Source organism: Oryzias latipes, chromosome 4 (assembly GCF_002234675.1).
Source record: "Oryzias latipes chromosome 4, ASM223467v1".
Lineage (NCBI taxonomy): Eukaryota > Metazoa > Chordata > Actinopteri > Beloniformes > Adrianichthyidae > Oryzias > Oryzias latipes.
Genome location: NC_019862.2, coordinates 29157928 through 29181847, shown reverse-complemented (window position 1 = coordinate 29181847; position 23920 = coordinate 29157928). Strand labels below are relative to the sequence as shown.

The 23920-nt window shown below is 48.6% G+C and overlaps 1 protein-coding gene across 2 annotated transcripts; it reads left to right on the top strand.

The window, feature by feature from the left end:
- The first annotated feature begins 1059 nt into the window (after window positions 1–1059).
- On the top strand, window positions 1060–23658 carry rgl1 (ral guanine nucleotide dissociation stimulator like 1). Of its 2 annotated transcripts, none has more exons than XM_004068407.4 (18): window positions 1060–1430; window positions 15796–15906; window positions 17607–17815; window positions 17896–17970; window positions 18127–18317; window positions 18402–18526; window positions 18634–18849; window positions 18923–19026; window positions 19111–19195; window positions 19275–19364; window positions 19511–19597; window positions 19675–19707; window positions 19788–19909; window positions 20134–20223; window positions 20299–20479; window positions 21029–21280; window positions 21354–21468; window positions 22556–23658. In XM_004068407.4, the coding sequence occupies exons 1-18, from the start codon at window positions 1266–1268 to the stop codon at window positions 22741–22743; spliced, it is 2439 nt and encodes an 812-aa protein (XP_004068455.1). In that variant the 5' UTR covers window positions 1060–1265; the 3' UTR covers window positions 22744–23658. The 2 variants fall into 2 exon arrangements, with proteins under 2 accessions (XP_004068455.1, XP_023810300.1); XM_023954532.1 differs by lacking the exon at window positions 1060–1430 and adding an exon at window positions 13105–13492.
- Window positions 23659–23920: the final 262 nt, after the last annotated feature.

The window sequence follows — 23920 nt, the reverse complement described above, 5'->3', positions numbered from 1 at the left end:
TACAGCTGATTGTCCCTCAATCATAAAATACTTTTTAAACAAACAGAGTAGTTTTTCTTTCCTCTTTGCTATTTTCATACTTCCACCTGAATAACGAGAGAGAATTTCCCGTTCCCTCTGAGATCTGAAACTAAATCTTTACATCTATCAGTCAGTTCTGGATAGTTTTATACATTTTCATCCAGACTAAATAAATCTAAACTTTTTGGTGTTTGGGTTGATTATTTCTGAAATTACTTGTTTCTAAAACAAAATTGTAATGGGAAGGAAACTTGTGTCTTTTTCTGGTTGTGTTTGAGTGAAGCACTGCCTGCCTCCGGGTAATCCTCTTCTCTTAGTTTTATACGTGACTTCTCCTTAGAAGACACACACACCCACTCCACACACACACACACACACACACACACACACACAGCAGTTAATTTTGAACACGCTGCGACAAAAGTTGCTTATTACAGTTAAAAAAATCCTGCAAAAGAAGTCAACATCCTGTTTTATTTGGTGAATAAGAAGCCAGCAGAAAAACACTGAAGCCTCTTTTCAGACTGCTATATGATGTTTAACACACACACACACACCCACACTAACTGACCTTCAGCACAATAAACAGTTTTATGCTTTTTGATCTTTGTGCTGCTATAGGAAAACAAAAGGATCTCATGTCTTTTTGACTGATTTAATTCAGAATCGCAGTAAACTGCATGCGACAAAGTTCATAAATGCTGTGAACTCAGCCTGAACACGTCCAAAACTCACACAGGCTGAAGACAATCCTGTTCTAAGACTGTTTTTTGTTTTGTCTTTAGATTATTTTTAAAAAGTTTTCTTTTTTTGGCCCAAATCTTCCCCCAATGATTGATAGAGAAAACCTGCTTTTTTTATGTAATTCTTCGAAGCTCTCCAGCGACATCCCTTCAGGTTTATCAGCCTTCCTGTCTTTCTTTCTTTCTTTCTTCTTGCCCTTCTCCTTGGTCACCCTTTAAAGTGGGGCGTTTGCCGCCCACTTGTAGCTCCTCCCCCTCTGCCTGTGATGGATGTGAGGAGAGGAAGACAGACAATAGGCTGAAATCACTCCTGCTTCAGGGCTGCTGGAGAGCTGATCTCCAGGCTTTCTGAGAGGACAGAGGGAGGAGGGGGGGGGCATGTTTTTGAGAAGACAGGAGGACCACAACATCTGACTGGAAGACCAACAGAAGACATCTGAACTGAAATCCAGATTGGAGCATGGCGTTCCCCCTCCCCAGCCTCTGACGCAGGCAGCCAGCATGATCTCCCAGTACCCTCTGGCCACCCTCCTGCCCTGGGCTGCAAGCCCCCAGCACCACCAAGCCCACCCCGACCTGGACTGCACTTTACTGCTGGAGGGGGAGGGGGGGGTTGCCCTGCAGAGCTTCCAGCCCCGCTACCCGGAGAGCAGCCCACAGCACTGGGTCAGTACTGCATGTCATGGAGCCGCTGAGCTTCCAGAATCTTTACAGAACCTGGCAGGTGTTCTGGTTTTCATCATCGCTGTGTCTGAAATGAAAGGTTTTGCGAAAAGAAAAACAGAATGCCAAAAGAAGCTGGAAATGATAAACCCTTTACAGATACGCAGCGAGGAGGAATGATGGGGGGGCGTTGGTCGCCCCCCTTCAAGGTCAGTTTGTTGGCTGTTCTCACAGATAACATGAAAGAGAGGGTCAGAGAGAAGAAACAGAATCAGTTTGACATGAGAAGAATCTCAGAAATGAACAAACTGCTGCGAAACAAAGAGAAACCTGTTCAGTCAGTCAGCTGTGATTTTTTTTTGGTTTTAGTGTGAAAGGGTCTACAGGTAATTCTTTTCATAGGTCTTTCAGAGTAAACTATATCTATAGATGTGATAATGTAATACTTTGGCTAGAAACATTTTTTTTATAAAGTATTAATTATTTTCCCAGCTCATTGTCCTACCCAGAAGTAAGACGACTCGATCTCTGAAGCTCCGCCTCTCGCTCCTTGTGGATTCAGCCCATTTCATGACATCATACCAAAGCCGGCCTCAGCAGCGTGTCTGCGTTTCGCCCACAAAAACAAACAAATCTGAACTTTTGCAAAGACGTATGTGCATATTGTGCATAGAAAATTAAAGCGTTTAACTGATCACCGCTAGCTCCACGGAGAAAGAGGTTGGGTGTGTGTTAGCCTAGAGGCGGGGCTGGCAGCGCAGACTCTTCCTGGTAGGGGCTGTTCTTCACTTTGTGACATCACAATGTGAGAACCCGCTTGTTTTTGTGGATTGGGAGGGGCTGGTGCTCAGAGACCAGGATTTTAGAGGCATACTCAGAAATGCGTGAATGGATCAAAAATACTGCTTTGAGGTTGATTTTTGTGAGGAATGAACATTATTAAAAAAACGATCTTTACACCCTCAATGAAGTCTTGAGCAAGTGATGAGTCAAAGACTTACAGTAACCTTTGTGTGTGTGCTGTCTGACTAGAGTTCACACAAAGGGTGGCTTGTGTAACACTTGAAGCGTCAGTGTTGCTGTTTATGTCCCTTTATGCATGCTCACTTGTGGCTCTAACGTAAAAGGATTAATGTCCATAAAGGAAAATCGTCGGCCATTTCCACGCTTTTCCTCCCTGCAAAAACATAAAGCTGGTTTTCTGCAACTTCAGTGTGTTTGCTGGAAGACTCTAATCAGATCAAAGACTGATGAAGAGTGGGGAGTGATTGGATTTTGAGGCGTGAAAACATCTGAGTTTTCTCTTTTTGTTCAATCAAAAATGATGGTCGACATGAACATTTTCTGTCTCAGTACTTGTGGTTTTGAAGGTCAACGTTTCTTTGCCTCAAAGGTTTTCTTGATCAGGTTCAGAATGTCTGTAGACGGAGCTCCTGCTGGCTCATCTCATGTCTTTGGTTCGAATCTGGCTTCAAAATCGCAGTGGCCCTGTACTGGCAAAGTTACTTCTATCTCCATTTTCCTCAGCATGTTTTCCGATCATACTTTAGTATAAACAGTTCCGACCTCTGAAGCAGTTAGACGACAAGCTGCATGGATTTAGACAAAAATGAAATGTTGGACATCAAATGACCAGTCTCTACTGAACGCTTGGGTCAACTTCCCACCGTTTGTCCTGCTTTTAATCTTCCTCTGTGCACTGCCGCATTTCATTACGCACATTTTGTAGCCCTAATGTGTGAGACAGAAAGCTTTGAACTCTTCCATACCTGAGATGTTGCAGGATGACATGCCGCCACTCAGGGTTGGCCAACTCTGGTCCTCAAGAGCCACATCTTTGCCTTTTTTCCAGCTCTCCCTGCACTGCTTGCTGCTAAAAACCTAAACCAGGTGAGTTCAGTCAATCAGGATGTGAAACTTCTTGAGTAAGCCAATCAGCAGCAAGCTAGTCAGGGAAAAGAGGAAAACAAGCAGGGTAGAGGCTCTTGAGGACCAGGGTTGTCCAGCCAGACCCAGATTCAGCCAGCACCACTGCGACTGTTCTTCTGAAACATGGGATCACTGTCACACTGTGACGTGGGTTCGGGTCTGGATGGTCGTCCTCCTCGCTGCCCATCAGACAGCCGGGTCGGAGCCTCAGCCCATCTCACAGCACCATTTCCTGCCATTGTCCCCCCCACCAACACACACTCTGGACATTTAGTTAACGTGCAGCAGCTCCGCCGGTCCCGCCTTGTGCCTGTTTTTACTGTGCTGACTTGAAGTTGTTTTCTGAGGGGTCAACAAGGTGATTATATGGAGTAAAGGCCTTCCATAAAAGTTATATAAGAGAAACCAGAGTAAACAAAACTGTTGGGCTCACATAAACCTTCCTTATGAGGTTTTTATTTGCAAGAGCAGCTCCCAAACTCCTGGTCTTTGTCAAATCTGACAGTCCTCATCTTCTTGCATCATTTACTTTATTGGCCCACACAAACGTGGAGTGGGTGTTGCTCTGCAACCTGCAGAATTCTGCTGAGCTTCCATCCCAAGTCCACAGTTCAGGGCGGAGTGCTGAGTCGTGTGCTTATCGGCAGTCTGCTGACTGAACGCACACGTTTCCAGGCTGAACAACAGGAAGAAGCTGGATGAAACCACCAAAGGAAGGCCTTCTTTTCAAACAGGGGCTGCAAAGAATGAAGGTTGTTGGTTCCAGATTCCCCCATTGACAAGTCTTTTCAGAGGTTTGGTCTGATGGATCAGTGTCTTTAAAGTCCCACTCTGATCATCTTTTGATCCATTTTCCCAGTGGTCTTTAAATGATGATGATGCCCTTTTTTTTGGCTAAATCTAAAAACAGTCGTGGTTTTCTAGGACATCGTTTCTGCAGAGTGGCAGGAGTTCATTAGAAGTTAACCTCTGATCCAGATTCCAGCTTAGACGAGGAAAGCAAAGGCGATCATGTATCTATTGTCTGACAGTGGATGCATCAGATTGGAGGCGGAGCTGGGAGCTTGTGGCCCCGCCCAGCGTATTTTCTATGTCACAAACACGATCTTTTACAAACAACATTTATTTTTGTCTGCTCCTGATTCATGATTTGAAAAAAGAAAATACTCAGAAATGCTATTTTCTTTGTTTATGCTACAAGAACGTGTTAAAAACACCGAAAACCCCATTTTCACTGGAGCGGGTCACTAAAGCTGCAGGCTCATCAATACAAATGCATCACACCCTGAAGAGAAACAGCAGTTCAACAGCCTCCGCTGACTTCAAAAAACACACAAACGACTTGATGCCGAGAAATCAGAAACAAGAGGAGAAATCTGACGATGCTGCGTTTTCCATTGATGGAAAGGGAAGAAAGCTGAGCTAGCGCTCTTTCTTCCCCTTTTTCTTCATTTGGACAGAGAAGTGCACGTTTCATGCCGACGCTCAGTGACGTTCTAGCATTTCCAGTCCAAATGTTTGGACTTGTTTTGCCTTCAAAGGATTTCGATGACTCTGCGAGAATATTTACGTAACTCCTCGGTGGCTCATCCTTCCGCATGGAAGCGTGTTTTGTAGCTTTTGACCCCATTCTTAGATCAACGGTCATTCAGTAAACAATCATACATGGCCGCCGTGCTCCAGTAAATAGGGGATTTGATTTTTTTGTGTGTCAATCCTGGAGCTGCTAACTACAGAAACACATGTACAGAAGCAGAATAGCGCTGCTGCAGTGGCATCTCAGCGGTTGGTCATCAGTTTGGGGTCACTGCAGATGTTTACCGTCCTGCAGCAATGGTTCTGGTGTGAGCGGGCAGGTTAATGCAAAAATACCCAAACATTTCACCCCTTTTTTGATGTTTACCTGCATCTCCTGTTACGCCTCCTGAAATTTCTCGTGGGGAAGATCCGATTTGCACCGTGGCTCTGTCAGGAACCAAAGACGTTAACTGTGTCGGGGTTTCAAACCGAAAAACTGATTTAATTTAGAGAAACACAAATTGTGACAAAGTTGGAAGATGTGGGGTTAGGCCGTGTCACACTGCCGCTACGGATCAAATTTCGGTCTTTCGTGATCCATGCATGTTTTACGTCCTTCATAAGTGTTTCTTGCGTTCATCATTCGTTCATTCAACGCTTATGCAATCGTGCCTGATTTTTGCAAGATGTATACACAAATTTGTGTATTTGCACGACCCTTCAACGTATCTCTAAAGGACTTTTCACACATGTACCACCGATGTATATAACTGATATCACGTTCAAATCACGTAGTTCAGCGGTCCCCAACCCCCGGGCCGCAGACCGGTACCGGTCTGTGGGTCATTTGGTACCGGGCCACACAGAAAGAATAAATAACTTACATTAGTTCCATTTTATTTATTTCGGAATCCAACAGATGTTTTATTTTGAAAAATTGCCAGATTCTCTGTTACATATCACTCTTGACGCAGGCAAAGGCGCTCTTCTCGGTCACGTGATAGCTTACCGCTAAAATAAAACCCTAGGAGCTAGCAAAATGACTCAAAAACAAACGTCTTTGGAAAGTGCAGAGGCGGAAAACACCCAGCCAGGAGACAGAAGAGGAACCTTCGACTCCCTATAAAAGAAAGCTACATTTAATAGACAGTACTTCTTTTTTGCACCATGAGTGAGGGAAGGGAGGAGGATGATCACACCTGTGCAATGTTCAATGTTACGCCTGTCAAAATAAAAGCTCAGGATTCGTTTTATCACGTCTCTGTTCCTTTCCTTCATCGTAGTATTGCTGCGATAATCATCCGGCTACAATTGATAGACCGTTGCGTGAAAGTTTTGTGTGACGTCATACCGGTCCGTGGCGTTAAAAAGGTTGGGGACCACTGACGTAATAGACTACATGCACGACAGAACTTCCGGTTAACTTCCGTGTTTTGAGTGTGAGGCCGACAACTTCCTGTTGGTCGTGTTATTGTTGTGGGGAGTTTTGTTGAGTTGCTAGTTTTGAGTAAAAAGGAGCGGATTTCGGGTAAAAGAGAGGCGTTTGGTGTTTCAACGCGTGACAATGACATCACAACATTGTTGTGTACCCGTGTGCGAATTTGTCAAAGTACAACAGTACTAATATAAGCTTTCATAGCTTTCCAGTAGATGTGTCGGTGAGAGCCGAATGTATGGTGAACACGGCGGGAGGACTTCACCCCAAGCAAGACGAGTCGTGTTTCGTATTTGCAGCAATCGGAAAGAAAATGCGTCATGTAAACACGCCGTTCGGAATACTTTGCCCCGGTCAGACTCGTTCGGATCAAAATTTCTTTCCGATCGAGATAGCTGGGTATACCGATCGTTGTTCATGTAAACGGTCATTCCGATCGTGTGTCACTATTGATCTGGGTTACGTCATGCATAGACGGTGTTTCGCTGAGAGAAAGCTTGTGAGCTCATACGGGACCGACCAGCGGCTCTGCGGACGCCCCGCGTAAAGCCCCGCTCCGCTCTCGCCCCGCTGGCTCTCCCGTCTCTTTCACCCCTCACGAGGGAGATGCGGGGGGGGGGGGGGGGGGGGGGGGGGTGCGTGCTCACTGACGTCTGGACCCGGCATCCGAGCTCTGCGTTCGGGCTCCGGAGCCAGTGGACCGAGTGAACCTCTCTGAATGAGCAGAGCAGCTGGATTTATTAATGTGTTTGAGGGGAGGGTGCTTTGTTACGTGTGCGTTTTGTTATGTGTGAGAATTCGGACTGCGAGCCGAGCCGCCGCTCTGGGTTAGCGGCTGCCAGACTCGCGAGGACAGAGCAGAGCTCGAGCGGCCAGCTTACACAGCCGTCACGGGGCAGTGTGTGAGCTTTTCAGAGCAGAAATGCTGCTCAGTCCTTAGAAACTGTTCAAAAAATCACGACACATGGAATTGTGCTTCTAATTGTGCCCCGACAAATAAAGGCTGATGTTGTTAGCCCGTGTTGTTAGCCTCTCCTAACTGGGTTGTTCTTCAGTTCTGTTCTTCTTCCACAAAAAAGCACTGACCACAAGGATTAAATATAAAATGAGAGCGAACAGGCACTTCATAATATTCATAAAATTAATAAAAGCACGTTTGGAAGATCGCCTCGTATGTTACCGAGCTGCTGCATAAATGTGACAGCAAAGGTTTGTTTACAACGGGACACATTTCCTTTTCGGTATTTTCGACACGATATTTTGCCCGTAACCACGCACTGGTCGACAATCCCGTAGATGTCGTTCACGTCGATTTTCGGGAGACCTTGTTTGTAGAAAACGGGTGAAATATACCATCTTTCGCAATCAAAATCTGCCGTGTCGCTGCTATAGAAGTCGCAAGCCGGAAATGGTCGGCCTCACACTCAAGGCGGCGGAAGTGGAACTCCTTACTTTCGTGCACGGAGCCTATGGACGCATGAAGCACTGTACTACATATAAACAGTGCAATAATCATGCACGGTTCATGTTCTACGTCAATTTACGTGGTTTATTTAGACTTCTTCCGTAGTTTTAACGTGGTTCATTCGTGACACATCTCTGAAAATTCCACGTAAAGACCACAAGTTTTCTCTCTTTTTCCACCTATTTCATGTGTGAACAATTGTCATCCACGTCAAATGCGCTAAATGGTCGTAATGGCTGTGGAACACGGCCTTAAATGCACTCTACCAACCCAAACCGATAAGCTCTCTGAAACAAGTCATTCTGATTGATCGGTTGGCGCGTATCAGTTACTAAAAGTAAAACAACAATCTGGACTTTATGCAGTTCTCTTCCTTGTGTGTTTTACTTTACTTCTGCTGTTACCAAGTAGGTCTGAAAAATGGACCAAACAATCTTTGGACAAGTCGGTAACCAGAGACTTGCAGTGGTTTACCTCTCTGCTGGCGTGGACCAAACAGCTCAGTGTGAACGCTCTCTTTCTGGATGCCGGGCTGTGGAGGTTCATGCTTTTGTGTAATTAGTTCACATGAAAACACTGGTGTGAAAAGTCAATAGAGCCACCAGTAACCCTACCACCCCCACCCCGCCCCCCCTGACCAGAAACACCAGCAGCAGCAGGATTGACGGGGGCAGAAACTCATCAGACCAAACGGACACGTCTGTGCTCGGGATCAGGATGCAGAAATGTGTGTTAGCTTCTGCAGGATTAGGTAGTAGTGTGAAAAATTGCATGTGTGTGTGTGTGTGTGTGTGTTTTGTTTTAAAACACACACTCAAACACACAGCACTAGCTTGATCCAAGTCATATGTCTCGGCTAAAGCTGCTTGAGCTTGAAAAGTAGTTTGGTGCGTGTGTGTGTGTGTGTGTGTGTGTATGTTTGGTCATGTGTCTGCCTCTTGTTGTGTGTTTGTACCTGTGTGTTATTGTGTCGATGAGTGAAGACACCTAATTAACTGGACAATAGCAGCACCCAGCTTAAAAAATAGTGACACACACACACATAACGCACGCAATGGCACACAACACACGCAACAACAAAAATACACCCATGCACACAGAAAACAACACACTCTGAAGAACACAACACACAAACCAACAAAAGTAATATGCAGACATATGGTCTCACACACACAGACACCAACAACACAAACGCACACAGAAAAAACACACAACTACAAATCAACACACACAACAACACGAACCAGAAATCACTCGACCACTCAGCTTCTTCGTTTTGTTAATTTTCATTTCATTGCTTCTCCTTTAGGTTCATCAGAAAGACCCGGTTTGGTGCCTCCGGACCATTTTTGTCTTTTTTGATGTCGTCTGCAGTTTCGTTTCCTGCAGCGGACCTGATGCCCTTCTCAGTTAGAAACTGAGCTGCAGGTTCAAAAACGCAGATTTACTTAGCAACAACCAATAACTGCTTAAAAAGCTGTAAAAAAGAGAAGAAAAAAAAGCCTGATTGCGGTGGGTGGGTGTTCTGGTCCTTTTGGGTCACAGTTCCCCTGCTGCTGTGTTGTTTTCTGAGCAGCAGATGGTGGTTCTCTCATTAGCTGTCAGGGTCAGACAGACCAGTTCAGACCGATTCCTTCCAGGCTTAGCAGGGCTTAGATCTGGGGGGGTTAGGTCCGTGTGTGTGTGTGCGGGGGGGGGGACTGCTGGGAATCATCCTCTCCCTCAGACACATAATACGAGAAGAACCAAAGTCACAGCGATCTCTGAAAAATGTTCTGAATCATTTGATGAAGCTCCTAGATCTGAAGGAGATGGTGGTGGTTGTGGGGGGGGGTCAGCTGACTGATTGAAAAAATAAAAATGGGGGTGGGTCAACAGTTGGTTTTAAAAGCAGCATCTCCTTGCAGAAGACCGTCATGCTTTGTGGCTTATTTGCCTCGTTTATTTTTGTTGATGTTTCTGCAGTTTTTACACACCCACCCCTCCATCCCGCCCCCCTATTTGGCTCCTCCCTCTTGCTGGTCCAGCAAAGACTCTGCTGACTTTGGATAAACACGTCGGCCTATGAACTCTGCCCTCTGCTGCTTCAGAAACCCCCACCAGCGCAGAGAAACATTGGGGATGAGTGCATGCACTCCTGCGCAGACGGCACTCCTGCGCAGACGGCATCGACGAGACAAAATGACGCATTTAGTTGGTGCAGCCGGTCCGGTTGCAACACACCAGCGCGGTTCCCCTCAGGTTCTGACAGACCTCTGAACTGGTCTCTCCGTCACGGGGAGGGGGAGTGACTCTCAGCAGAGCAGCACCCTTTCAGTCAGACGTCACCTTCTTCTTACGGAAACATCGCGGTCCAGGATTCTCCTAGATCTTCCCTCCTGGCGTCTGGTTTCCCGTATCCCTCTGTTTTCCGCTTCCTCATCTCCTCCGCTGTTGTTCCTCCTTCCAGCAGCAGAAGAAGAAACTCCCAGCAGGTCAGGAATGAGGACAGCAGCCTCACTGGAGTCAGGAGGCCGGTGACAGGAAGCAGCAGATTTCCTGGAATGTGCGTTTTTCCTCATGATCCCCCTCTTCAACAACACCCCCCCCAGAAATGGAGCTCCCTTCCACAGAGAAGAAGGAGCCTTGCAGATCTCCTACAGAGGAAAAAAAAAAGGGCGGGGCAAACTGCTGCTTCAGGGTTTTCCAGACACTGTTTGTAATAATTCACTTCCACGGAAAAGAAAGAACTCAACGGACCCAAAGGCAGAAAAACACATTCAACTGTTACATTTCAAATGCAAAGTTTTTCAAAAGAATGCCGACCAGAAAATATGAAAGCATGAAATGCAGGAGGTGAACTGTTTGGAAGCTTTCCATCAGGTTTTATTTTGCAGCTGTTCTGCACCGACTCGAACACGAACATTTCTGCTTTCTGATCCATTTAGCTTCATGTCAGTTTAGCAGAGCTTTAGACGACTCACATGTTTCTGTCCAAATCGGTTCCAAAATCTGTGGAGAACTTCATTTTCATCCTTTAGGACTCTGAGATTTAGCTTTGGAGCAAATGGAGGGAGTTCAGGGTTTGATTCCAGGGGGGAACATGCGTGCTCTCGTGTGGCGGTCGGAGTAGCAGAAAGCCCTTTACTCCAACGTCTTGTTTTGGGAGATGAACGGCATTACTCCTGCTGTGAGACCGACACTCCCACCCCGTCGGGGCTGAGCTGGAGGTCTTGCAGGGGTCACGACCTTCCCACTGCCCCTTTGGGCTTCCCAGATCCGCTAAGGCCCAAGTGCACAGCGGGGCATCTTGGCCTGGGAATTGGCCTTCAGCCAGACGTGCTGCCTGACGCAGGCTTGGTGACGTCGGATCAGAGCACGTACGGAGAGGTTCTGTTTGCGTATGTGGACCTTCAGCTGACGCTGGCGCTGATGGACCAGGGTCCATACGGACACACAGAGGTTCAAGTGTGACACATTCCACATGGAGCATCACCGGAGCTTGACAGATGGCAGAAGAGAAAACTCCACCTGCTGACGTCTGGGTTTCAGAGCTTTCTTTCTGAGGCTGGAGCTGGTGTGGAGACGCAATCCCAGAGGAACAGAGCCCGCCATTTACACGACCTCCTCTTCTGTCACCAACGATGACGGCATCTAATACTTTTCTGGTAGTGTCCCCGAGACCCCAGCTGCTCCTCACAGATGCCGTGGACGCCTCCTCCACCTGGCTCCTTCACCCAAAGAGACATTCTCACGTTGATTCTGCAGCTGGAAGACGTCAATACTTGCTACACTCATAGCAGTTTTTCTTAGATGAGGTGCAAAAGTGAGCAGTGTTGCCACATTGGGCAAAATTAAACAGCCCAATTTGAGCAAAAACCTGCTCAAATTTGAGCGGAAAACGGTCCAATCTGGCAACACTGTCTGTCTGTATAGACAGTGCCAACCCCCCCCCCCACACACACACACACACACCTTGCCCCCCCTAACTGCTTCATCTGCAAGATTAATTAAAGAGCCACATATTTGGACACAATGGCAGGATTTGTTGTTGTGTTGTCTATATTTTTATAGTGATTTACCAAATGGTTGCCAAGCGCGGCTGTGTCTGCAGCTCGCCCCCCCCCCCCCCCCCCCCCCCCCCCCCCCAGTGTCAAATGTGGAGAACACATTTCACACACCTCCGTGTGTATCAACCAATGGGGCTTTCACTTCACTTATCACAGTGTTGCTTTTGTTGACCTGTTTTTACCAGTGGCTTTGTTTTTTTTAATGTCTGCTTTTATTTCAATAAATATGTTTGTGGTGCTGTTGTGTTTTTGTTTTTTTGTGACATTGTGGTGGCTTTTTAAAAATGTTGCACTAGTTACTGTTTCCTTATTATTACTGTACTCTGCTATTATTAACATACAGGTTCAATATTTGATGTGTGTTCAGTTCAGGCTGTTGTAATTAGTTAACAAACATTTTTATTTGCCGAAAGTTCCTGTCCTGTGTTTTATTGAAGACTTAATGAGCAAAAAATGGTGTATTTCCAAAAATGTTTCTATAATCAAACCTTTCAAGAAAAAAGTACTGATATTGGTGATACTTGCCCTTTAATTACTTGGTATCAGATTGATGCCCAAATTCCCAATATCAGCGCCAGAATGGTTATTCTGACCAATAGAATGACTGAGTAACAGATGTTTATTTCTCCATAGAAGTCTGTGGGATTTTGTGAGCACTTCCTGTTTGGAAGACCAGGGAGGCGTGGTCATTCAGTCCAGTTGTGCACAGTCAATACTGCAAACACATCACAGCCTGCATAGTTAAAAACTTTGTTGAGTCTCTTCTCACTTTTTCAGAATCACTCCAGACACAGATGACCTTTCACCTTATTTTCACTAAATGAAATCAACCCTGATTTTTAACTCAAACTTTGATTTGTATTATACATCTACTCTTTTTTTTCCTTTTAACAATTTGTGACTTAAATGTCTTTCTCTAAATGAATCAAATGGATAAAGATTTCCTGGAGCATCAGCTTTGCGTCATCAGCTCCTCGTTTGGTTTGTGAGCAGAGGTGATGAGTTCTGAGTTACTTCAAACTCTGCTTTCCCTTTTTCTACTTCAGTTTGTGAAGGATCCTTAAACCGGGCTGTGCTGCGTCTGTCCCTTCTGGATTCGAACATTGATTCCTCATATGCTGCTCAGAGTTTGTTCTAAATATTTATGTTTGTTTTATAACTTAGAAATGGAGAAATGTTGTTCAGATTCAACAGGTTCCAAACACTGAAGAGCTTATCTGGTTATTTTTTGAGTCGTTTCTTTTCATTATATATTTTTTAAATCTCTTTTCCAATTAAATCTATTGGATTCCTGCATACTTGGAGTTTTACAGTAAATGGCCTCAGGGAAGTTGCGCAAACGGAGTTCTCCGCTCTGCGTAAGAGCGCGCAAGCTGTTGTCGGTCTGATGAAAGTCAGAAAAAAACGGAGAGGGGGAGGAGCTTGGAGCAGACTGTTGTGAGAGTGAGGAGGAGGAGGATTTGGGTCATTCAGCAGCAGAAGGGAGAGCTCGCTGAGAGGCAGAGGAGGGCCGGAGTTTGGAGCAAAGCCTTCTCGCAGTGGAGTTTTCTTCTTCCTCTCGTCTGTCCGGCGCTTTTCTTCCGCTGTTGCTGGATTGTCGTCGCTCTGATGTTGTCTCCAGACCATGAGAGAAACGCTCACCATGAAGTTCGCATGGAAAACTAAAATGGTAAAGAGCTCCCCCCCCCCCCCCCCCCATCCTCTGCTGTGTTCTTTGTGGTTTTGAAAACAGGGGGTGGGGGTGGAAAGGGTGGGGGTATTTAGGAAAGCAGCGGATAACGGGGGTAAAAGAGGAGGGGGGAGCAGCTGAACGCTTCACTTACTTTCAATTGTTTAAATTCGGCTTTAAACCCGCGTCGCCGTGCGTAAAGACGCACGGAGGAGTCTGGAAATGTGGGGGAGAAGTGATGCGCTTCACTTCTCTCTGTGAGATGGTGTCCATGCAGATTTCTGTTTGTTTGGGGATCAACACAGAGACCAGATCCGGCTCAGAACCGCGTCTCTCTGGTGGAAGTTTGTTCTGGAAGGCGCAGCAGCTGAGATGGCTGCTCCAGATGCTGTCCATGTTCTGGATCTGGTGGTATTGTTCCACACCAGCTGAAAAAGCGGACAGATCCAGAGGATCTGTTCTGCTCTGTAGCTTTGGTTCTGCAAACTTCAGTCATTGTTGGACGAAGCTGCTCTCCAACGTTTTTATGCAAACTCAGAGGTTTGTCACACAATAGGCTAAACTCCATGAACAAGTGGAGTGAAAAACATCACCAGCTCTGCGGCTTACAAAACACAGGCAGTGAGTGCAGACTGTGAACTCAGCAGCCCAGCCTGGCCTGGTTCGGCCCGGCCCGCGCACGGACCTCCCGCTATTGTTTTGGGAGTGTGAGGACTGCATGACTCATGCGCTGATGTATTTTTCTGTCTCTGTGCCAGACAGATGGCCAGCAAGCTGTAGAGAAAAGCAGGCAGACATGCAGCCGCAGATGACAGCAAACTGCATGGAAAAGCAGGCATATATGCAGCTGCAGACGACAGCAATCTTCAAAGAAAAGCAGGCAGACATGCAGCCACAGACGACAGCAAGCTGCAATGAAAATAAGGCAGACATGCAGCTGCAGACAACAGCAAGCTGGAGAGAAAAGCAGGCAGAGATGCAGCTGCAGACAACAGCAAGCTGCAGAGAAAAGCAGGCAGACATGCAGCCGCAGATGACAGCAAGCTGCAGAGAAAAGCAGGCAGACATGCAGCCGCAGATGACAGCAAAGTGCAGAGAAAAGCAGGCAGACATGCAGCCGCAGACGACAGCAAGCTGCAAAGAAAAGCAGGCAGAGATGCAGCCGCAGACAACAGCAAGCTGCAGAGAAAAGCAGGCAGAGATGCAGCTGCAGACAACAGCAAGCTGCAGAGAAAAGCAGGCAGACATGCAGCCGCAGATGACAGCAAGCTGCAGAGAAAAGCAGGCAGACATGCAGCCGCAGATGACAGCAAAGTGCAGAGAAAAGCAGGCAGACATGCAGCCGCAGACGACAGCAAGCTGCAAAGAAAAGCAGGCAGAGATGCAGCCGCAGACAACAGCAAGCTGCAGAGAAAAGCAGGCAGACATGCAGCCGCAGACGACAGCAAGCTGTAGAGAAAAGCAGGCAGACATGCAGCCGCAGACAACAACAAGCTGCAGAGAAAAGCAGGCAGAAATGCAGCTGCAGATGACAGCAAGCTGCAGAGAAAAGCAGGCAGACATGCAGCCGCAGATGACAGCAAGGTGCAGAGAAAAGCAGGCAGACATGCAGCCGCAGACGACAGCTGCAGAGAAAAGCAGGCAGACATGCACCTGCAGACAACAGCAAGCTGCAGAGAAAAGCAGGCAGACATGCAGCCGCAGACGACAGCAAGCTGTAGAGAAAAGCAGGCAGACATGCAGCTGCAGACGACAGGTGCAGAGAAAAGAAGGCAGACATGCAGCCGCAGACAACAGCAAGCTGCAGAGAAAAACAGGCAGACATGCAGCTGCAGACGACAGCAAGCTGCAGAGAAAAGAAGGCAGACATGCTGCTTTCTGGTTTTCGGCAGGAGAAACACCAGTTCTTAGCTGTGAGATAAAGACACTGGCGCTCCGTCTGTGGTTCGGATTTGTACTCGCGCTCCTCGATGTCATTTGTTAGGAGGCGGAAACAGTGGCCGTTTGCTCTGGAGACTCTTATCAGCTGCTTGGGAAAGCAGTCCAAGTCTAACTTCAGCTCCAGAAGCAAAAGAGATGGATGCAGAATAAAAGAGGGAGTAAAGAAGGAGGGAGGGGGGGCCTAGCAGCCAGCTCCTCTGGTGGGGGTTGGGAGATTTGGTCTTTCTTGATGTTTCCTGCTGTTCTCTCTCAGATTTCTTTGAAAGTTTTGTTTTTGTTTGTTTTCTTCTTCCTGGTTCTCAGAGTCACTGTAAGACCTGTAGATCCTGACAAGCCTTCTAACTGCTCCATCTTCCTTCCAGAGTTCGGTGCAGGACTGGGGAGAGGAAGCTGAGGAAGGAGCCATCTACAACGTGACGCTGAAGAGGGTTCAGATTCAGCAGGCGGCCAACAAGGGAGCAAGATGGCTGGGGGTGAGTCTGAAGCTCCACTGCATGCCCTGGCCTCTCCTCCCGCCCTGGAGTCGTGCAGGCAGCTCTGGACCTTCTCCTTGTCCCGCGTCTCCAGTCTGGGCAGCGCTGGGAAGCAGTGGTTTTATGGAGCTGGAATGTTTTGGCGGCTCACGTGACTTCCTGCTTTCCCGGCTCCCAGTGAAACTTGCTGGGTTCCTGCAGAACGCTGCTATGACAAAAACAGAGCATTAAAGGATTTTCCAGTGAATGCGCGGTGTTACGGTTTCCTGTTGGTTCCCTCATAATAACACGCTGTGCGCCTGACTGGGGGGGGGGGTCTCAGCCTGAGTCAGACTTGTTTGTTTTTCTCAGGAGAGACTGAAGGATTTTTTTAAAATATCCTTAAGAGACGAAGGAGCTTCTTGTCTTTTACTCAGCTGGCGTGTTTGTGTGCCATGGGGGTGGGGGGTGGGGTGGGATAGCAGCTCTGAGGCCTGTATTGATTTATTGACGATGGCAGAAACTCCCAGCTCTGTTGGAGCTCGTTCAGCTGAACTGAGGGCTCTGCTGTGTGGCGGCTTTCGCTCAGACAATAGGAGCAGCTGCGTTCAGGGACAGTGTTGTTTGTGGGACTTTCAGCGTTGTGTGTCTGACGCCGCGCTGGGTCACCTCGCACAGATAAACCCTCCTGTTGGCTGTGTGTGGAAGCCGTTATCAGCGGTGGGAGAGGCTGGCTCTGTCCTCCTCGGTGCGTGGGGGGGCAACGGCAGAGGAGGAGGAGGAGGAGGGGCCCGCCGTGATTAAAAGCAGATTGGAGCGTTTCCTGTTGCAGCGTTCCAGCTCCACCAAGGTCTCTGCACGTCTGTACCAGCCTCCTCTGGCGTCTCCCTGGAGACACAATAGTCGGACGCAGCTGCAGAAAGGGAGATTAAATGTGGGTCACGGGTTTCCCGCTCCTTCCAAACTCCGAGGCTCTGCTGCTGAAGTTTCTTCACCAGATTCATCCGAAAGGGAAGAACTGGCAAACACTGAAAACACAAACGTCCCACACAGCAAATCAGACGGTTTCTGATAAACCTTGACCGGATCTCAAGAACAAGAACTGGACTGAGTGTGACCCCCCCGTTAGAAAATGGTTTATTCTGGCTCCAACCAGATAAAGTCAATTCAGTTTTTTTTGCGACACTGACGTCGCCATGTTGGAGCCAGACGTCGTCAGTAAGCAGTGATTGGTCCAAGTCGGCCTGAGTTTCTATGGCAACCTCTCTCACCAATCAGGGGTGAGCTTTCGGGAAAGCCACACCCCCACCGCTTGAAAACAGGCTACACGAAGTTTGTCTGTCAAACATTTTGAATGTCGGCCGTGGGGGCCAGCACGCTCCGCCTACTCTTATTGATGCTTCTGATTATAACTAGAATAAATTGAACAACATAAAAATATTTTGGGGAAAAATTAAGATTATATCAAGTAAATGGTTTAAAAAAAAATCAAAACCCGAACGGTTCTTCTGACCAATAGAACGACTGAGTAACAGCTGTTTGTTTCTCTATAGAAGTCTATGGGATCTTGCGGGGTACTTCCTATTTAGAACGCCACGGGGGAAGAGTCACTCAGTCCACTTCTCAGATACAGTCAATATTTTACATCCAACTCTCAAAAAGCATAATTTCTGTCACAGCCATAGTAGAGCGTACGAACAACTGTGCATGTGTGTGTTTAGGCGGAGGGGGACCGCCTGCCTCCCGGCCACACCGTCAGCCAGCTGGAAACCTGCAAAATCCGAAGTATCCGTGCCGGAACGCTGGAGCGCCTGGTGGAGACGTTGCTGACAGCGTTCGGTGACAACGACCTCACCTACACCTCCATCTTCCTCTCCACCTACAGAGCCTTCGCCAGCACGCAGACTGTGCTGCAGCTTCTGCTGGACAGGTGAGGACGGACGCTCAGGTGAGGGTCCCGAGCAGAAGCTGTACGGGCTTCAAACGTCTTCTCCTTTCCCGCCGCTGCAGGTACGGCAACGTGGAGGAAAGTGGACCGGTACCGGAACAGTGCCAGAGCTCTGAAGGCCACGGAGCCATCAGAAAGTGAGTTCTCAGGCCCCCCATCTGAATGTATTCTCCATGTCGGAAAAAGAGCAAACGAATCAAAGCTTTTAGAAGGCAAACGCCATGCTGCTCCTGGAAACTGTTCAGCTCTTAAAGCTTCAGACTTGTGAGGTCACAAGTCCTCTGTCCTCACAGTGCCCTGGCTTCCATCCTGCGAGCCTGGTTGGACCAGTGTCCAGAGGACTTCCAGGAGCCCCCGGACTACCCCTGTCTCCACAGACTGATGGGGTACCTGCAGAGAGCTCTGCCAGGTTCCGAGACGCTCCGGCGGGCGGAGAGTCTGCTGGAGCAGCTGCAGAGCCAGGCCAGGCTGGAGGAGACGGACGGTAGGCCTCGTTTTCAAGAAGAAGAAAAAAAAGGTCATCGTTTTCCTGAAGGTCCTGAACACACGGCGGATGTTTCTCTGTCAGGTGGTTTCCATGGCAACAGTTCTTTCTGCCTCGGCGAGGAGGAAGAAGTAGAGATCGAGGTCCAGGAGGACTTCCTGTCCTTTAATGCGGACCTGGTGGCCGAGCAGCTGACCTACATGGATGCGGTAAGCGGAGGGAAACGGGAGAGCAAAGGGCGGGCAGGTCGCCCCGTTTTCCAGTGTTTTTTGTTTTTTTCGAGTTTCTCTGCATCAACCTGCGATTTTTTGTCCAGCTTCTGTTCAGAAAGGTCATACCTCACCACTGCCTGGGCTCCATCTGGTCCCAGAGGGACAAAAAGGACCACAAGCACAGCGCTCCCACCATCCGAGCCACCATCACTCAATTCAACGCCGTGGCGGCGTGCGTGGTCAGCACGGTGCTGAAGCACAGGCAGCTCAGGCCGCACGTGCGCGCGCGGCTCATCCAGCGCTGGATCGACGTGGCTCAGGTGGGCTGACCGCCGGCCGCGAACCTCCTTCCAGTTTGTGGATTTGTTTCCGATCGTGTGTGTCTTCCTGCAGGAGTGTCGAATACGCAAGAACTTCTCCTCCCTGCGAGCCATCGTTTCGGCGCTGCAGTCCAACCCGCTGTACCGCCTGAAGAGAGTCTGGGCTTGTGTGCATAGGTAGCCCCCCCACCGCCGAGCAGATACTCTGCTGTTTTTCATCAGCCCCCCGTTTCTGCTGACACGACTCTGTGCTTCCTGCAGGGACAGCATGCAGACCTTCGAGGAGCTCTCCGACATTTTCTCCGACCACAACAACTACCTGACCAGCAGGGAGCTTCTCATGAGGGTGAGCCCCGGCCCGCCCGGCTGCGTCTCTTCGCGTTAGCCGTCCGGTTTCAACCTTCTGCTGTGGCTTTCCTTCACAGGAAGGTACCTCTAAGTTTGCCAGTCTGGAGAGTGGTGCCAAAGAGCATCAGAAACGAACCCACAAGAGGCTCCAGCTGCAGAAGGAAATGGTGAGACAGGAACCTGCAACCAAACTGCTCTGAGAAAGGCAACGTTCCTCCACTGAATGTTTTACACATGAAGATCACACACTTCCTGACCAGAGCATCCACAGAAAGTGACCTAGTTTTGAAGGAATTCCCCAAAATTCCCACAGGGAGCGATGCAGGGAACCATCCCGTACCTGGGGACCTTCCTGACGGACCTGACCATGCTGGACACGGCCCTGCCCGACCTCGTTGAGGTAAGTGTGGAGGTGTTCCACCTGAAAGAAGCTGCTGGTGCGGGGTGTCCTGAGCGCGTTTTTCCTTCTTCCTGCAGGGCGGCCTGATCAACTTTGAGAAGAGACGGCGGGTAAGTGTTTGACTGAGACATGAGGAGCGGCTCTTTGGACTTTGGGTCGGTCTAACACGGCTCTCCTGGGGTTCCTGCAGGAGTTCGAGGTGATCGCTCAGATCAAGCTGCTCCAGTCGGCCTGTAACAGCTACTGCCTGAGCGGAGACGCGGCTTTCCTTCGCTGGTTCAGGAGCCAGCCTCAGCTCAGCGAGGAGGAGAGGTTTGTTTGTTTCACCACGATCTACTGTTCATACACAAGAACACACAGGGGCTTCTTCATCCTGCTCCTCATCGTCCCGTCTGCCCCCGTTCTTAGTGCGTCTTGTTTTGCTTTGTGAGCTCCTCTCTTTGGCCTCCTGACACGCTCTGCTCCACATGTCAGCTCCTCCGCTGTAGAAAAGCCTCACAACGTCGCAGCTTCACGCTTCCCGTTTCCTCCTGCAGCTACGCCTTGTCTTGTGAGGTGGAGGGTCCGGGGGACAGCAGCCCCACGTCGCCCAAACCCCGGAAAAGCATGGTGAAGAGGCTCAGCCTGTGAGTTCCTCCGTCTGTTCGGCTTCTACAAAGGTTCTGCCAGCAAGCTTCCCTGATCTGAACTTCCGCCTCCAGGCTGTTCCTTGGGACGGACAGCAGCGCGGCCAGCTCCCCGGTCAGGGACACGCCCCGCTCGCCCCCTACTGGCAGCTCGGGGGAGAGCATGGACTCTGTCAGCGTGTCGTCCAGCGACTCCAGCGGCCCTTCAGACAACGAGGGACTCGTCACCCCCACCCACACCTCCCACCCAAACAAGGTGGGACTGTTATGCTGCTGCTCACTGGGACTTTAGTTTTCCCAGCATGCACTACACAAAGCAAACTGATCCTTCAAAGCATTTGAAAATGTATTTGACCGTCATGTCAAAAAAGTCTGCAGCCCACTTATAGAAACATTCTGTGCAGAGCTGAATCGGGTAAAGAAGGTTTAACTTTTGCAATGGAATAATAAACTACAGTTGTCATCATGTTTGGTGACGTTTAAAGGGTTCAATGTTGAGACTTTCGAGTTTAGACAGGAGGTTGTGTGGAGACATAAAAAGCTCAGAGTGAGCAGAGGAAAATAAAACATCCCGTTTTTGGCTCCAGCTTCTGCAAACAGATGAACTAAAATATGAATGAAAATGGAGGATGATGAGAAAGGAAAGGTGCAGATTTTTGCTGAAAAGCAAAGAAAAGATAAATAAAATTGTTACATATCACGTCAGGATGGGTTATTATGAGATTCTTTGTTATGATCTACCTTGTAACTTTCTTCAGTTCGTTTATGCAAAACCATGTTGTTTTTCTTCTTCGCTCCTCCTCAGTTAGCTGAGTCCTCCTCCTGCACCTCGCTTCACTCCATGGACACCAGCTCCTCCACGGCCAGCGTCTCCATGACTCCCACGTCCCCCTCCCTATCCGGGCCCCCCTGCACCCACAGGCGCTGCATCTCCCTCACGCCCATGTCTCCCGGCTCCCCGTCCCACGCGCCGGCGTACAACACGCAGGCGCAGGACGCGTGCATCATCCGGGTCAGCCTGGAGCACGGAAACGGGAATCTCTACAAGAGCATCCTGGTGAGGGAACCTGCTGAGCCTTCACGCATTCGATGCTCCAAAACCACAGCTGACGTAATTTTTTTTTTTACAGCTGACCAGTCAGGACAAAACCCCCGCAGTGATTTCCCGCGCGATGGCAAAGCACAACCTGGAGGGGGAGCCAGAGGACGGATACGAGCTGGTGCAGGTCATCTCCGAAGAGAAAGGTAACCCTCAGAAGAAAGCCCCTCCCCCTCCGATGGCAGGAGTGAAACGGTTATCGTGGACTATGGATAATATCAGGTCAAACTAGTGATGGGTAACTGGCGCCGACATTTTGGGGCCGCTTCCTGAAGCAGAGGGATTCGATGGCATCACTGGTGTCATGTGATCAATGACGTTTGAAGCTTCGAAAGTTTGCTTCAAAATGTTTCGAGGCTTCAAAATGTTCCTGTTCATTGGCTCGTGGCGTTTAATGCCTTCAGACCCAATGACAGGGCTTTGTTTAAAGCCACACAAGCGATTCACCCATTTCAATAGAAGTAGGTGGAGCCTGCTGTCCCCCACGGCCAGAATATTTCAAGTGATAGGGGTGTGGCCTTTTAACAAGCTCATTCCTGATTGGTGAGAGTGATTGCCATAGAAACGACAGGTCAGGCAGACTCGGACCAATCGCTGCTCCCTGACGACGTCTGGCTCCAATGAGGCGGCAATTGTACTGTGAAAAATTGGCGACTGAAATGACTTCATGGTGGTTGGAGCCAGGATAAACCATTTTCTATGGATGACCCTGACTGCCTCCAGGTCTCTGATACAGTCAATGGAGGAAATGGAGATTTGAAGAGTATTTTCAAAATAAATGGGGAAAAAAAAACCTATAAGGAAGAAGCTTTATTATTACAAACTCAAGGTCCATTTGCCACAATAAACACAATACAAATAAAAGAATAAAAAACATTCATACAAGTATAAAAACAATAAAACAACCACAAAGGGGACTGGTGTCTAGTGAGCGTTAAGATAATTTTGTTAGTTGGAGCAATAAGACGATAAATAAAACCAGAGATCAAATGTCTCAGCAAAGCTTGGAGAGGAAAGACCAATAACTTGTTGGCTTCAGGTTCTTCAGAGGCTGCTGTGGCTTTGGTTGTCCATCAGATGTCGTTAAAGTCTTGAAGCAGTGCATCTTTTATGACACATATGTTTGGAAAGCCTCTATGCTTCGTGAGGTTTCACTTGCCCACCACTAAGATCAAACCCAGAGAAGAATTCTGGGTCTGTGGTTTCATCAGATTGTGTTTTCTGTCCTTGCAGAGCTGCTGATTCCGGACAACGCCAACGTCTTTTACGCCATGAACAGCACGGCCAACTTTGACTTCCTGCTGCGCGTGCGGGGCTCGGGCAGTCGAGCCGTGCAGCTGCGCAGCCGCTGCAGCTCCACCCTCCCTCGAGCGCAGCATCGCTCCAGCCTGTCGCTCAGACTCAGCAAAGTGACGCTTTGACGCAGCCGTCCGCCGCCGGATGACGGTGGTTCTCGGGCAGCTGGCTGTGAACGTTCTCGGACTCCTCCATTTGTCACGGTGAACCGTTTCGCTGCTGCGCACTCATCCGGCTGCTGTGTGAACTGAAGAGCAGCGGCGACACCTAGTGGCCTAAAGTCTGTATGATTTGCACATGTGGGAGCAGCCAAACTCCTGACCTCCAGCAGTATTTAGAGACTGACCATCTGCAGAAGTGACGCTGCAGGAAGTGTGACAGCGTTCTGGATGACATCAGCTGATCGACAGACGCTGGGGGATCAGTATTCTCCTCCGTCAGGCTCCTTTCTCGGCCTGTCAGTCTTGTGCACAGTGTGCACGCTGTACGTAGGCTCCGCCCCCCCTTACCTATGTGAGCTGTGTGACGAATGCAGACGTGCATTCTGATTGGTTCCTGTACTTGGTTTTATCAAGTCCTGAAAAGGCCTTACCTGCCCCTCCTGTGGGGTGAAACTGCTGCAGTACCTCCTCCTCCTCTAGCGCTTTACCTTAGTCTTGCACTTGCCAGCTGAAGGGGGTTTTACTCCTTCACTAAAGCAGTTACTCGGTTTGCCTTTAATACTTTTGTGGCCTCCTTCAGCCCAGAAATGGTTTCATCTGAAAGGCGTTTCTTTTATTTAGATAGTATCATAAAGAAAGATAGAAGTGGATTTTACTGTGATCTATTCGCTCCATCAGATCTGCTCCTGGTTTTTTCCATCAGCGGCAGATGTTCCTCATCACACACGTGCACGAGCTCATGCACGTCTGTGATGGTCAGACATGTCAGTCTGACCTGGAACAGGTTTTCTGGACTCTGAAGTCGTCTTTTATCTGTTGTCCACTGCCAAAGATTTCTAATCTGCTTTCAGAGAAGAATAAATTATTATGAAGATCTCATGCTTTTTCTGGTTGAATGTATGGAAGAGTTCTCTTCGGGGCGTGATGGTTCTTTTGGGTCGTACAGGACAGAACCAGAGAATAGAAAATTACGCTGAAAACACGAAAACACAGCCATCAAGCTACCTGTAAACCACCAGGCTGAGAGAAAGGATTATGTCCAATCCAGACCCGCCCGTCTGCGCCGTTCTAACCGCTCGTCTGCGTCGTTCTATCCACCCGTCTGCGCCGTTCCACCTGCTCGTCTTCGCCGTTCTAACCT